This window comes from Olea europaea, chromosome 3 (genome assembly GCF_002742605.1).
Source record: "Olea europaea var. sylvestris chromosome 3, O_europaea_v1, whole genome shotgun sequence".
Classification (NCBI taxonomy): Eukaryota; Viridiplantae; Streptophyta; class Magnoliopsida; order Lamiales; family Oleaceae; genus Olea; species Olea europaea.
In genome coordinates, this window is record NC_036239.1 from 6,164,742 (window position 1) to 6,177,717 (window position 12,976).

General features: G+C 35.7%; 1 protein-coding gene across 9 annotated transcripts; it reads right to left on the minus strand.

The window, feature by feature from the left end:
* Nucleotides 1–352: 352 nt before the first annotated feature.
* On the minus strand, nucleotides 353–6,495 carry LOC111383785 (renalase). Of its 9 annotated transcripts, none has more exons than XR_002700795.1 (10): nucleotides 6,023–6,495; nucleotides 5,218–5,487; nucleotides 4,228–4,354; nucleotides 3,284–3,345; nucleotides 2,958–3,188; nucleotides 2,122–2,243; nucleotides 1,395–1,533; nucleotides 1,103–1,274; nucleotides 895–982; nucleotides 353–761 (listed from the first exon to the last, which is right to left on the minus strand). XR_002700795.1 is itself a non-coding variant. In XM_023007950.1 (9 exons), exons 1-8 carry the CDS (start codon nucleotides 6,413–6,415, stop codon nucleotides 1,113–1,115), a joined length of 1,506 nt encoding a protein of 501 aa, XP_022863718.1. In that variant the 5' UTR covers nucleotides 6,416–6,495; the 3' UTR covers nucleotides 353–982; nucleotides 1,103–1,112. The 9 variants fall into 9 exon arrangements, 2 of the variants coding, with proteins under 2 accessions (XP_022863718.1, XP_022863728.1); XR_002700797.1 differs by having other exon boundaries at nucleotides 1,084–1,274; XR_002700799.1 differs by having other exon boundaries at nucleotides 1,352–1,533.
* Nucleotides 6,496–12,976: the final 6,481 nt, after the last annotated feature.

Genomic DNA, 12,976 nt, shown 5'->3' on the forward strand with positions numbered 1-12,976 from the left:
TAAAAGGCAAAGATGGTAGTGAAATTGTCAAAAAATGAAAGATAAGAACGTTTTTCACAAAAATCTTGAAAGGTAAGAACGTTTTGTACCAATTAGCCTTAATAAAATGTTGAGTATGAGAAAGGATAATTGAATGGAAAAAAAATTACCACAGAAAAATTATGAACCGAAGTTAAATTTACCTCACTGTAAATAAATCCACAGGAATCATATCATTATTATTTAACACCTCATACTATATTAATTTGGTGAAATCGTTTTCTTTTCTTCAGAAAAGAAAAACATTAGACAATTTTGTTTGATTTCAATCCGCTATTAAAATTTCAAAACTCAATATTTCCCTAAATGCACATCTGCATTTAAAAATAAATAAAAATAAGCAAACATGTTTCTTGCACTGAAGTCAAACGAGCGAAAACATGTACCAACTAGAATTCCAAGAACGGAAAAGATAAAAGAAATTTGGGACAATTGTCCTCATTCAGCTTGATAAACAAAACCAAGAACCCGGTTCTTCAGTAAGACATTACTAATTATCGAACCAGCTGAACCAAAACTCCATTATCACTTTCGTGCCAGCCTCCCGCCTGTTTGGATCCAAATTTTAGTCACAACATCTTAGTGTCCATACAAATAGCTTAACTTACAAAGCTTCTCGGTACTGCTATTAACAGCTCAAATGTTTCTATTTGCCTGTTGGCGGCAAAAAGGACCAGAAGACTGATTCAGCAAAATCCCATCTTGCATGCGATAGTTCATGCCTTTACGCAGCAAGTACAAGAAATCATAATTAGAGGCAAATTTTACGTTGCAAAGGTTTACCTTTGTAGAGATCCACGAGGAAATGTTCAGGTAAACTTGCACAGTCTGGGCAATACAGCAAATAAAACTCACCAGCTTTGTTTTCTGGTATTCATACTCCTGCATATTCTTTAAACATGAAATCCTTGCACTCTCTCGAACCGTCTAATCATCCTAGGAACTGAGGAGAGCATCAATTATAAGTTGAGAGAGAACTGAATTGGCAGAATCTCTTGTGAACATCAAATTATGACAGTGAAGGAACAAAAACTCAATTAATACTTGCAAACATAATTATCACCGGAGTAAATTCAGGTAGTAAGATTTAAGGCATGGGACTCGTGTAATTGTCCTTGAGACGCCAATCCAGGAAACTGGCCAATATCATGTCCATTAAGAGGACGAAATTCATTGTGCAACCCAACGGCAAACTCATCTGGACATGTTCCACCACTTTGGAGGTAATCTGCAATCTGCATGAATTACAAAAATAGATCTTTCAATTTCAAAATGCTAATGTTATAATTGCATTTTATATGAAGGAAGCCACTTAGTAGAATAAAGAAAGAAGGCCGGAAATTCAAGTGACTTGCATGATTAGCAAGAGCCATGCCACTTAAAGCTGCAGCTTCTAAGCTCGATCCCAATAACCAATCACCACATATGCCAGCCCTTCCTTGAGGATCAAAGATGCAGGGGATGCCAGGAGAATTAGTGGGAAGAGCTGCACCCCTGTAAGTTATGAAACTATATAATTTGAGTCATTGCAATCTAATTAAACAAATGCTTCCGCATATGGAAAACATTAAACACATCAAGATGGCAAAATGCAGAATCATTGTTTCTTTTAGATGGAGGTCCCAAATTGAGCACGTAACTCATATCTAAACAGCTGAGACAATTAAACTGTTTTACATGGAGGTCTCAATTGAGCATCTTGTCAACTGTAGTGAGCAACTCAACCGCTCCCCTGACTACAACAGCATATAGTTTCATCTTTTCTTTAAATTTGACTGGGAAGAAGAGAAAATTTAACGAGTAATTTGACTTGGCCTCGATTGTAGCTTTTCTTAAAAAATTAGAAGTGGATGTAAACACTTAACTGACCTCAGATTTGAATATTCCGCGACAATTTTTTAAGCACTATTGATTAAATTCTACTGGAAATAGAATCAATGCTAGAACGAATTGACTAGAATTAATTTGAAGTTTGTCACTGACATTAGCTCACTGTATCATTGTGCATCTTCCAAATTAATCCTAAAATAAACGAGTCTTGGAATAATTCTGATTAGTTAAACAATACATGAGGTCTCATACCATAACTGTACACGACTATAGAAAGGCTTTTTGAGTGAGCATTTTCGTAGTCCTAATGCTTTCTCAACACCTTCAAGCATCAAGTCCATCACCTTTTCTGCTGCAGCAGTCGGGATACTTTCCTGATAAACACAAATGAATTGGTATAAATAAAAGCCCGAGTAATTTGAGCCCATGATGCTGATATTATTTGGCAATGCTTTTTTCTGGCAACAGATTAATAATTCAGATACTGCACAAGGCAAGATTCTCATTCCTGTGTTCATCAGATGTGGACTTCTGGCTCACAGACCGTATCCACGAATAGTATTAGCATTATCATTGACAAGGGAAAATAACATTGTATGAGAGCAAAAGTGAATAAACCTTTTGCTTATTATTTGGCATAATAAACAAAGTGAACTTTGCTACCAAAATCCATAAACCGACTAAACAGAATTTGAGGAAAGATTATCATGTTTATTACATCATTGGAATTTTGTTTTCCGTTTACTATGTCAACATAATCCGCGAGCAAAATACATATTCTAGCATGTTTTTTGCTTAGAACTGAAAACAGTTCACCAACTTTTAGCCCTTGTTTGAGCCCCATTTTGGGGGGAAAATGCATTTTTAAATAATGTATTGATGAGAAACGTGTGGTTAAAAAATAAGGAAAAGTTTTGAATTTGCGTGTAATATTATTTTATTGAAAGATGTGTAGTTGAAATAATGTCAAAACACTGTTGAAGAAATGCATTTTTTCCAAAGAAAGGGGCCCAAACAAGGGCTTAATCAGCCTTTTCTCAAAAGGAACAAGCCTCTGTAAGTGAGTGAAAAATAATCACTTAACTGACCTGAGGAACTTTATTCTGCTTCCCAAACGTTGCCGTGCTGAGAAAGGTCCAGCATTCAAGGCCAGTATCTTGGGAACTCAAAAGTTTCTTGGTGTTGTTTGCCATCCATGAGAGAGAATCAACACCTTTAACAAATGCTCCTTCAAAAGGGAATGCAGATTCCGCGGAAGGGACAGGAACAGGATCTTCAAATGCTGCAAGAAGTGCCCATATAGAACTCAAATCCAGACTCTGCAGATATGAGATTAAGGTTAAGAAAATAGGAACAAAATGCAGATGGTAGTTCTTTAAGGTCAATAGAAACTGGATTACATTCCTAAGATTACCTTCATTTGTCTAGCAATTAATGGTAAGCCTGATGAAGCAAGCAAACGATTCGCACATTTTCCTGGTATCAAGTGGTAACACAAGCTGTGAATCATACATTTTCCATTTCTCAAACTAATGAACTTGTTCATCTGGTGTACCATAAAGAAGTCATGCAATGCAAAATCTGCAACCAACTTATAAAAAATTTACATATTGCACCAAAGCCTTCAATTTCCAGCCTGATATTACACAAACTGTGACAAAATGTATAACATGCAGACAAGAATGACAAAGCCAAGCTTCATCATTTCATGCCCAACTAAAAGTAAAACAGGCATCAGAAGAAAGAGAATCTCTAACCTAGGGAATATAAATGTCACAAAATGAATATCAAGTCATAACGTTGAAATTCATCTAACAATTCTTGGCAATCCATGAAATGGAACCAGATTGATAAATTGTCGAAATTTTGAAAGCATATAGTCTGGTGATTATGAGGTATCACTTTTGAATATATACAGTGTCACATCTGGGAGCCAAACATAAACAACTGAACCAATTCAACTTGAGAAAATCAGCCCAGAACTACAAACATGAACTAAAGGTTCGTCTGCACAATAAGTACCAGAGTTCAGTTCATACCAATTGATACAAATGGATATAAAACTTTAACTTTGATGTAAAATGTAAAAAGGAGAAGAAGTTTATATGAAGAGACGGAAATAGCTCTAACAAGTTTTCCCTTGAACTACAATATGTAGTGTCAAATATGTGCTTCCTGATCTATGAATAAGCTATAGATGATGTTTGACAGAATTCAGAGAAGATTTCAACTTCTTGAACAATGATTTCCAGAAATTATTCCAAAATTGACTCCAGAGATCTGTAAGGGTTGAAGCTTTTTACATACTAAATGCAGGCAAATTGAATGACTAAACAACACTGGAGTAAAACAAATTACCATTGTGTGCAATAACGATGGCATCAAACTGTCCACAAAGTTCCCCCTTCTCACTCAAGTACCATTTCCCATTATACGGCTCTAGTGCACTCACCCAGCAAGGCCGTACCACATCCACCATAGATGTCTGCAGCATGGAGAATATCAACTTATATAGTAAACTAAAAATCACCACGTATAGATGGTAAATTACAAGGCAGGCCAAACAAGCATGTATATAAACCTTGTTCAGAGATTAATTGGTGTCAAAATGTGCAGTTTTTGACAGCTCAAATCCTTAGTAATAGATTATGCGGCAAATTTCTGAAATAAAATTTTGAACTGCTAAAACCATCCAAATTTCTAACGAGCTTTAAGCATTTTAAAAATATGGCCTTTTCAAAATAGAGAGAGAGAGAGAGAGAGAGAGAGAGAGGCCCCATACAGGAAAAGAACCTGCAATATTAAAAGATCACAATGGTTCCATTGAATTAAGGAGCATCCTTCCACAAACGATTCAGAGGCTCGCAACATTTTTCAAACGCATTGATAAAAAATGTTCAAGGATAACAGAAATATAAAGAGAGCGAGAGAAGCCCCATACAGGAAAAGAAACTGCAATATTAAAAGATCTTAATGGCTCCATTACTACCAATATTCTACAGAACCTATAGAGAAAAATTAAAACTGCCAATTGCATCATTGCAAAATGAGTGTCTTCCCTTAAAAAAAATTTAAAAAAAAAAAAACTTCGGGTGCTTGCCTGTTAAGGTCATAATCAAATGTCATATGTTGTGAGATAAGAGGGTAACTTTAAGTGATAATGGTCCCCCTAAAAAAATAAAATAAAAAGCAAGTGTGGGTGGGGGGTAATGGGGAATGGTCCTCGGTAGATGTAGTGAAAATGCATATGGGACAGGATATTATCAAATATACTTCTATTGAGCTGACAGAAATGTACAAAACAGAGATACGTCACTAACAAAAACACTGTAAACATTCGATATTCACCTGAGACAATATGGAATCTGCAAGAGGGCGCATTCCATTAACGCCTATATATCTTGGAGGAGAAGTAGGAAGTGGAGCAAACCGTCCGCCAACTTCAAGCTCTCCGATTATACCCTGCCATTGACGAACCAGACCTTTCCTGGACCAGTCATCAACCATCTCAGCAAACTTAGGGTCAGTAACTGTAAAGAACTGAGCCGCGTGGTCAAATATCAAGCCCTCAGGATGAATTTTTCTGGTTCCCATTCTTCCTCCCAACCCACGAAGTCCCTAATGTAGCTAACACAATGAGAAACTCCATAAACTTACTGTCCTACTTTTGCATTGTCTGAAACATCGGAAAAAGGAAAATATACAAAAATATTCACACAAATAATGTACTATAACGATTTTGTAAAAAATTCCCTACATTTGCAGCCTTAAACGCTACCCTAAAAGAAGTTCCAAGAATATATTGACTTAAACAAATAAAAATTTGCCAACTAGATGAACACATGCTGAAACTCAAGGATGCAACGGGATATAGTTCCTCAGTGAGGAAAAAAATTAAAATCGAAAGTGGTAAATATTTCTTGAATTCTAATCACTAACTTTGTATGTCAGATGCTGCTCAAATTCAAATGCTATCCAATCTCTAACATTCATAAAATCAGATGGAGATTCGGGTCATCATAAATCATTTGATTTAAATATATCAGTAGCCCGATATAATAGCATCGAAACTCCTAAAATTGATTACAAATTTTTTTTTTTTAAAAAGCGTATGTTAGATAATGTAAAAATGAACAGAGGATAAACAACCAACCGTGTCAAAGACAGTGGATTTAATCCCTCTTTTCTCCAAATAAAGAGCACACGCGAGGCCGGACATGCCACCTCCAATAATTCCAACAACCGGGTCATCCGAGACCTGACCGGTGAACACCACCTGCTCTTGGCTAAAGCTTTTCTTGATGGCAGACCTCCTGGAGGTTCCATATGACGGTTTCTTTCTCGGGTTCCTGGAGGGATTATTCATGGGCGGTTTTCCTTTCTTGTGGGGTTTACTATTGATTTTGTTATTGTTGTTTGAATTGCTGCTATTAAGGGTGAGGGCACAGTGGATGTAAAATGGAATTGTGGGTTTGGGAGTACGAAGTGGGAAGGAAATGCAGAGCATCGTTCCGGGTGGCTTAGTGGAAGAGATGAAGGACGCCATGAATTGGTGGGAAACGGAGAGAATGGGAGGATAAAGTGGGACGAGTGGATATTACTGGAGAATGTTGTCAGAGTAAATAATTTTTGAATGGATGGAAGTTACTTGTAGGAAAGTAGGAAGAATTGAAGAAATATGAAATAAAAACTATAATTTCTTTTTATTTTTAAAGTGAAATGTAACATTAAACTTCGAGAAATTGAATAAAATTTAAAAAGAACGTTGTGATCCACAAAATATTTTGTATTAACGTATTTCTTTATTTGAATTTGAAGATATTGATACTTTTAAGGATACTTTTTCAAAAAACAGTAATTAAACACAACTCTTCCACCTTCTACGATCATTGGTTTGTAGAATTTGTTTCTAAATTTACTTAGAATTAGTGACAAACGTAGACATTTTTAGTTAGAAAGGCACTATCGAACTTGCAAAAAAATTGTATTACTTGAGGAATTACATTTATACATGCTTTGAATGATAACAATAACAGAAACTTGAGAAAATTTAACAATTATAGTTGATCATTTTATCTTAAAGCTATCCTACCAAGGAGGAGTTATTTGACAAGACTTTTACCACGCGGATCGCACTTGGTGTACAGGGGTCATCTTCCAAGCCCTTTACAGGGGCAACATGGAAATGTTAAAAAATAAATAATGAAAATGAAAATGAAACAAAGATGTGTCTCATTTGTTTCTCCATATCCGTCCTCTCCATGACCTTATCAATGAAGCACTAAATCCCTCTCCATCACCGCGCTTATCACCTCACTATCTCCGACCACCAATGACCTACGAGCACAATAAATCCCTGTCCATATAGTTACCATATTAGGAAAACTACACAGCAACCCCAAAACCATTCGACTCGACTTCCATAAGTAGCGAACTCGTAGGTTATGTTGGAAAAAATGATTATGAAATGGGTCAACTTTGAGCCCAAATTTCAGTAGGACCCACTTTTTAATTAATACGGGACCTAGCATATTCACGTTCTACTCCGCGAGATGATTAACGTGATATATTTATTTGTCGAAAACCATTTAAAATTGAATGAAATATTAAGTGTTAAAGTAACCAACATAAAACTAAGTATTATGGAAGAATTTGATTTTCCAAACACTTATCTCACATAGGAAAGTTATGAAACTTTGGTGTGGTTTATAAGGTGGAAGTTTGGAATTGGGTTTAGGCCCTAAGAGGTATTAATAGTCTTTGGAAGGGGAAAGACCTATATCCTATTGGGTTCGGTCATAAACCCACACGCGCGAGTCGCCGTCCATCCGACCGGTCGGCTCGGCTCGGCTTGACACGGTACGAGCACGTGCCCGTGTCCGAGTCCGGTCCGGGTCGGATCGGGTTTGGGTGCAGGTGCGCATTTGCACTATATTAACTTTTTAGGCAAAATTTATTTAAAATTTTGGACCAAATTGTAAATAATCAAATTTTTGGGTACATTATGAAATTTAAATGTTTGGCTTATTCCGGGTGATTTTTTGGTCTGGATAGAATGTTTAACAGTCGTCTGTTAACCGACCAAACAGTCGATTGTTAGCCTACTGTTAACCAACTTAACAAATGCGACTTTTAGAAACATGTCTGTTCCGAATTTTTTAGGTTTGTCTGAAAGGTGACGACTATTCGAATGACCACGAATAAGTCTATAAATAGCTTACCTCTCTACCAGAAAATTTACACAATTTTCATTGCAAACTTTCTGTGGTTTGAATTTCATTCCCCTCTCTCTCGTTCTGATATTGTCTCGAAGTAAAACACACTTCGTTGAGTTCATTGGAACTCCTGCAGATTGCAGTGTTGCTTTCGTAGGAGACAAAAATTCGTTCTATCCTGAAAAATAATTGATAGACGTCTTTAGCGCCATTGAAGGCAGCAAATTCGTTTTAAGGAAATATCGTGAAGTCGATGGGCTCGAATTACATTTTGGATCCTATTGATCATTTCTTATATTCAGGTAATTCTATCGGATTGGTTTCGAAGGAGTAACTTCAAACTCTAGAAACAACAATCTTAAAACGAATTTTTATTATTATTTTATTTCTGTTACTTATCCTTCTTACCGTTGATCTTCTGATTGTATTTCAGAAATAGCAACTTCTGGTACCACACTCCCGAATACGACCGGGGAAAAACCAAAAAAAATTAATGGGCCAGATTTCAAGCGTTGGCAACAAAAAATACTTTTTTATTTGACAACATTAAATCTGGCTAAATTTCTCATAGAAGATGCGTCTTCATATACCGAGTAAGACAGCGATGCAGAAAAATTGGTTGCGGTTGATGCATGGAAGCATTCTGATTTCTTGTGCAGAAATTATGTACTCAATGGACTAGATAACACATTATATAATATCTACTGCAATGTTAAGTCTTCAAAAGAACTGTGGGAATCTTTGGATACAAAGTACAAAATCGAAGATGTCGACACGAAGAAATTCATTATCGATCATTTTTTTAGACTATAAAATGGTTGACAGCAAGACTGTCATATCCCAAGTTCAAAAACTAAAAATTATATTTAGCGACATCCATGCCGAAGGAATGAAACTAAGTGAATTATTTCAAGTCGCTGCACTGATTGAGAAATTACCACCTTCATGGAAGAATTTCAAGAATGACCTAAAGCACAAGCGGAAGAAAATGAAATTTGAAGATATCATTGTCCGATTGAGAATAGAAGAAGACAATTGCAAAACTGAAAAAATTAATGTTGCATCTCTTTCGATGGAATCAAAAGCCAATATTGTAGAAGGAGGCTTCAAGACCAGCAAAAAGAGGAAGCACAATGGGGAAGGACAAATTGGTTCTTCAAAAACTGTTAAAAAGTTTAAAGGCAACTTTACAATTGTGGCAAGACAGGACATCGATCCAAGAATTGTCAAAAGCCAAAGAACGTAAAGAGAAAAACTCACCAGGCCAATGTAACAGAACATGAGAACCTCACCGATAAGGTACAAGACATGAATTTTTCTGCGGTCGTCTCTGAATGCAACTTAATTGGAAACACTAAAGAATGGTGGGTGGATACTGGAGCTACTCGTCACATATGCTCGAACCGCGAGATGTTCTCTACCTACAAAGCGATGGATCACGATGAAGATCTCTACATGAGAAACTTGTCATCTTCCAAGGTAGAAGGACGTGGGAAGATAGTGTTGAAAATGACAAGTGGAAAAGAGCTCACTTTGAATGACGTTCTTCATATGCCCAATATTAGGAAAACTTGGTATCTGGTTCTCTACTGAGTGAGAATGGGTTTAAGTTAGTATTTGTCTCAGACAAATTTGTACTCTCAAAGAATGAAATGTTTGTAGAAAATGGCTACTTGAATGAGGGGCTCTTTAAGTTGAATGTAATAACTTTTGTACCTCCAATTATGAATAAGAATACATCTTCTTCTTACTTGCTTGAGTCATTTAACATTTGGCATGGACGATTAGGACATACAAGTTATAACACTTTGAGTAGACTAATCAAATCAGATTTATTACCAAAGTGTGATTTAAATCCTAATCACAAATACGATATATGTGTAGAAGCCAAAATGTCACGTCTACCCCTTCGTTCTGTTGAAAGAAGTACTGAACCCCTAGACTTAATTCACACTGATATATGTGATTTAAAATTTGTTCAAACTAGGGGAGGTAATAAGTACTTTATCACTTTTATTGATGATTATACTCGATATTCCTATGTGTATTTGCTCAAAAGCAAAGACGAAGCAATTGAAGTGTTTAAACACTACAAGTTAGAAGTTGAAAATCAACTTAACAAAAAGATTAAGGCCATAAGAAGTGATAAAGGTAGTGAATATGATTCACCATTTGATAAATTCTGTTCAGAACACGAAATTATTTATCAAACTACCGCGCCTTATTCTCCTCAATCTAATGGTATTGTTGAACACAAGAATCGAACATTGAAGGAGATGATGAATGCTATGTTAATAAGTTCTGGATTATCGCAGAACTTGTGGGGTGAAGCCTTGATTTCTGCCAACTATATTCTTAACAAACTACCACATCGAAAAACACAAAAGATACCTTATGAAGTATGAAAAGGTCACAAACCTAATTATAAATACTTGAAGGTATGGGGATGTTTGGCTAAGATAGTAGTTCCTAAACCTAAAAGGGTTAAGATAGGACCTAAAACCATTGATTGTGTATTCATTGGTTATGCATACCACAGTAATGCGTACAGATTTATGGTATATAAGTCTGAAATGCCTGATATGCATGTTAATACGATTATTGAATCAAGGGATGCTACATTTTTCGAAAATACTTTTCCTTATAACATGCAAGGTGAATCAAATTCACAAAAGAGATCTCGTGAAAATGAAGAGACTATAGATCAAGAATCTATAAATGAACAACCTAGACGAAGTAAGAGGGCTAGGACGTCAACCTCCTTTGGGCCTAATTTTCTAACATATTTGTTAGAAAATGAACCTCAAAGTTTTAAAGAGGCTATGTTATCAACCGAAACTTCATATTGGAAAGAAGCTGTTCATAGTGAAATTGAATCCATACTACAAAATCATACTTGGAAATTAGTAGACCTCCCTCCCGATAATAAGCATTTGGGATGTAAATGGATTTTCAAAAGGAAAATGAAAGCAGACGGATCAATTGACAAATATAAAGCAAGACTTGTCGCTAAAGACTACAAGTAAAAAGAAGATCTTGATTATTTCGATACATATTCTCCTGTGACAAGAATCACTTCCATACGTATGCTTATTGCAATAGCAGCATTGAATGGTCTGGATATACATCAAATGGATGTTAAAACGGCGTTTTTGAATGGAAAATTAGATAAAAAAATTTATATGGAACAACCTGAATGATCTGTGGCCTCAGGACAAGACAAGAAAGTGTGTCAACTTATTAAATCACTATATGAATTAAAACAGGCTCCTAAGAAATTGCATGAAAAATTTGACATGATTATGATGTCAAATGGTTTCAAAATTAGCGAGTGTGACAAATGTGTTTATGTCAAGAACACTCCAAATGGATTTGTCATGGTATGTTTATATGTAGATGACAGGTTGATTATGGGTAACAATGATACCATAATTCAAACTACAAAAAGGATGCTAATAAATAAATTTGAAATGAAGGATTTTGGTGTGGTCGATGTTATATTAGGAATTAAAATTTCTAGAACATCTGATGGTCTCATATTGTCTCAATCACACTACATTGAGAAGATTCTGAATAAATTCAAGAAATATGATATTATTCCTATGAAAACACCTATAGATGTTAGTATGCATCTTGTTTTCAATACTGGTGATAGTAAGTCTCAATTGGAATACTCTCGTATTATTGGCAGTTTAATATATATCATGAATTGCACTTAACCTGATATTGCCTATTGAATAGTAGGCTAAGTCGATATACAAGTAATCCAAGCACTGATCATTGGAAGGCTATTGTTAGAGTTTTAGTGTATTTAAAACATACCCAAAATTTTGGATTGCACTATTCGAGATATCCAATAGTACTTGAAGGATACTGTGATGCAAATGGGATATCAGATACTAAAGACTCCAAATCAACAAGTAGATATGTCTTTACACTTGGAAGTGCTGCAATATCATAGAAATCTTCAAAACAGACATGTATAGCTAGATCAACAATGGAAACTGAATTCATTGCATTAGACAAAGTCGGAGAAAAAGCCGAATGGCTACGAAACTTTCTAGAAGATATTCCATGTTGGACAAAACATGTGCCTGCTATATGTATCCATTGCGATAGTCAATCAGCAATTGGTATGGCACAAAATGCAATGTATAACTGTAAATCTCGACATATACGTCGTAGACACAATATTGTTAGACAGTTGCTCTCTAGTGGCATTATCTCTATAGAGTATGTGAAATCAAAAGAGAATATTGCGAATCCGCTAACTAAAAGTTTAACAAGAGAGCAAGTCGAAAGTTCATCGAAGGGGATGAGATTAAAACTAATAAAATAATCAAAAGTTTCCATGGTGGCAACCCAACCTAGTTGACTAAAGATCCCAAGATCTAGATTCAATGGGACAACCGAACTGTGAAAAATTTAGTATGCACTGGGAAGATTTTACTCCTACCCATTCTTATGATGAACCAGTACCTAGCTGCCGCGAAATAGGTTAAGATACGCTTTTAATGATTTCTATATCTTGATTCGTTCAAGTGAAATACAGCAGAATACTCTTTATAGAAATCACCTATGTGAGTGAAAAGGGGTCGCTTCTAAGAGAATTAGGTGATGATGAATTCTCTAAAAACCATTCATGAACCAAGAGGTGTCCAAGGCCAAAATGGACACAAACGTTAGAACCAACTGTATTCGAAGAAAACTGTGTGACTTCTATTGTTTAGGTTTCCATAAACGGCTGACTCTTCAAAGCAACTTGCTACTGATTGGCTAAGGAAATCCGATAGATTTTACTAGGGAAAGTTCAAAGTCATTGACTACTCATCCCGATACAATCTTCTTCAATTTTTACTTTGAAAAAATATCAGATGTTATCGTTTGGAAAA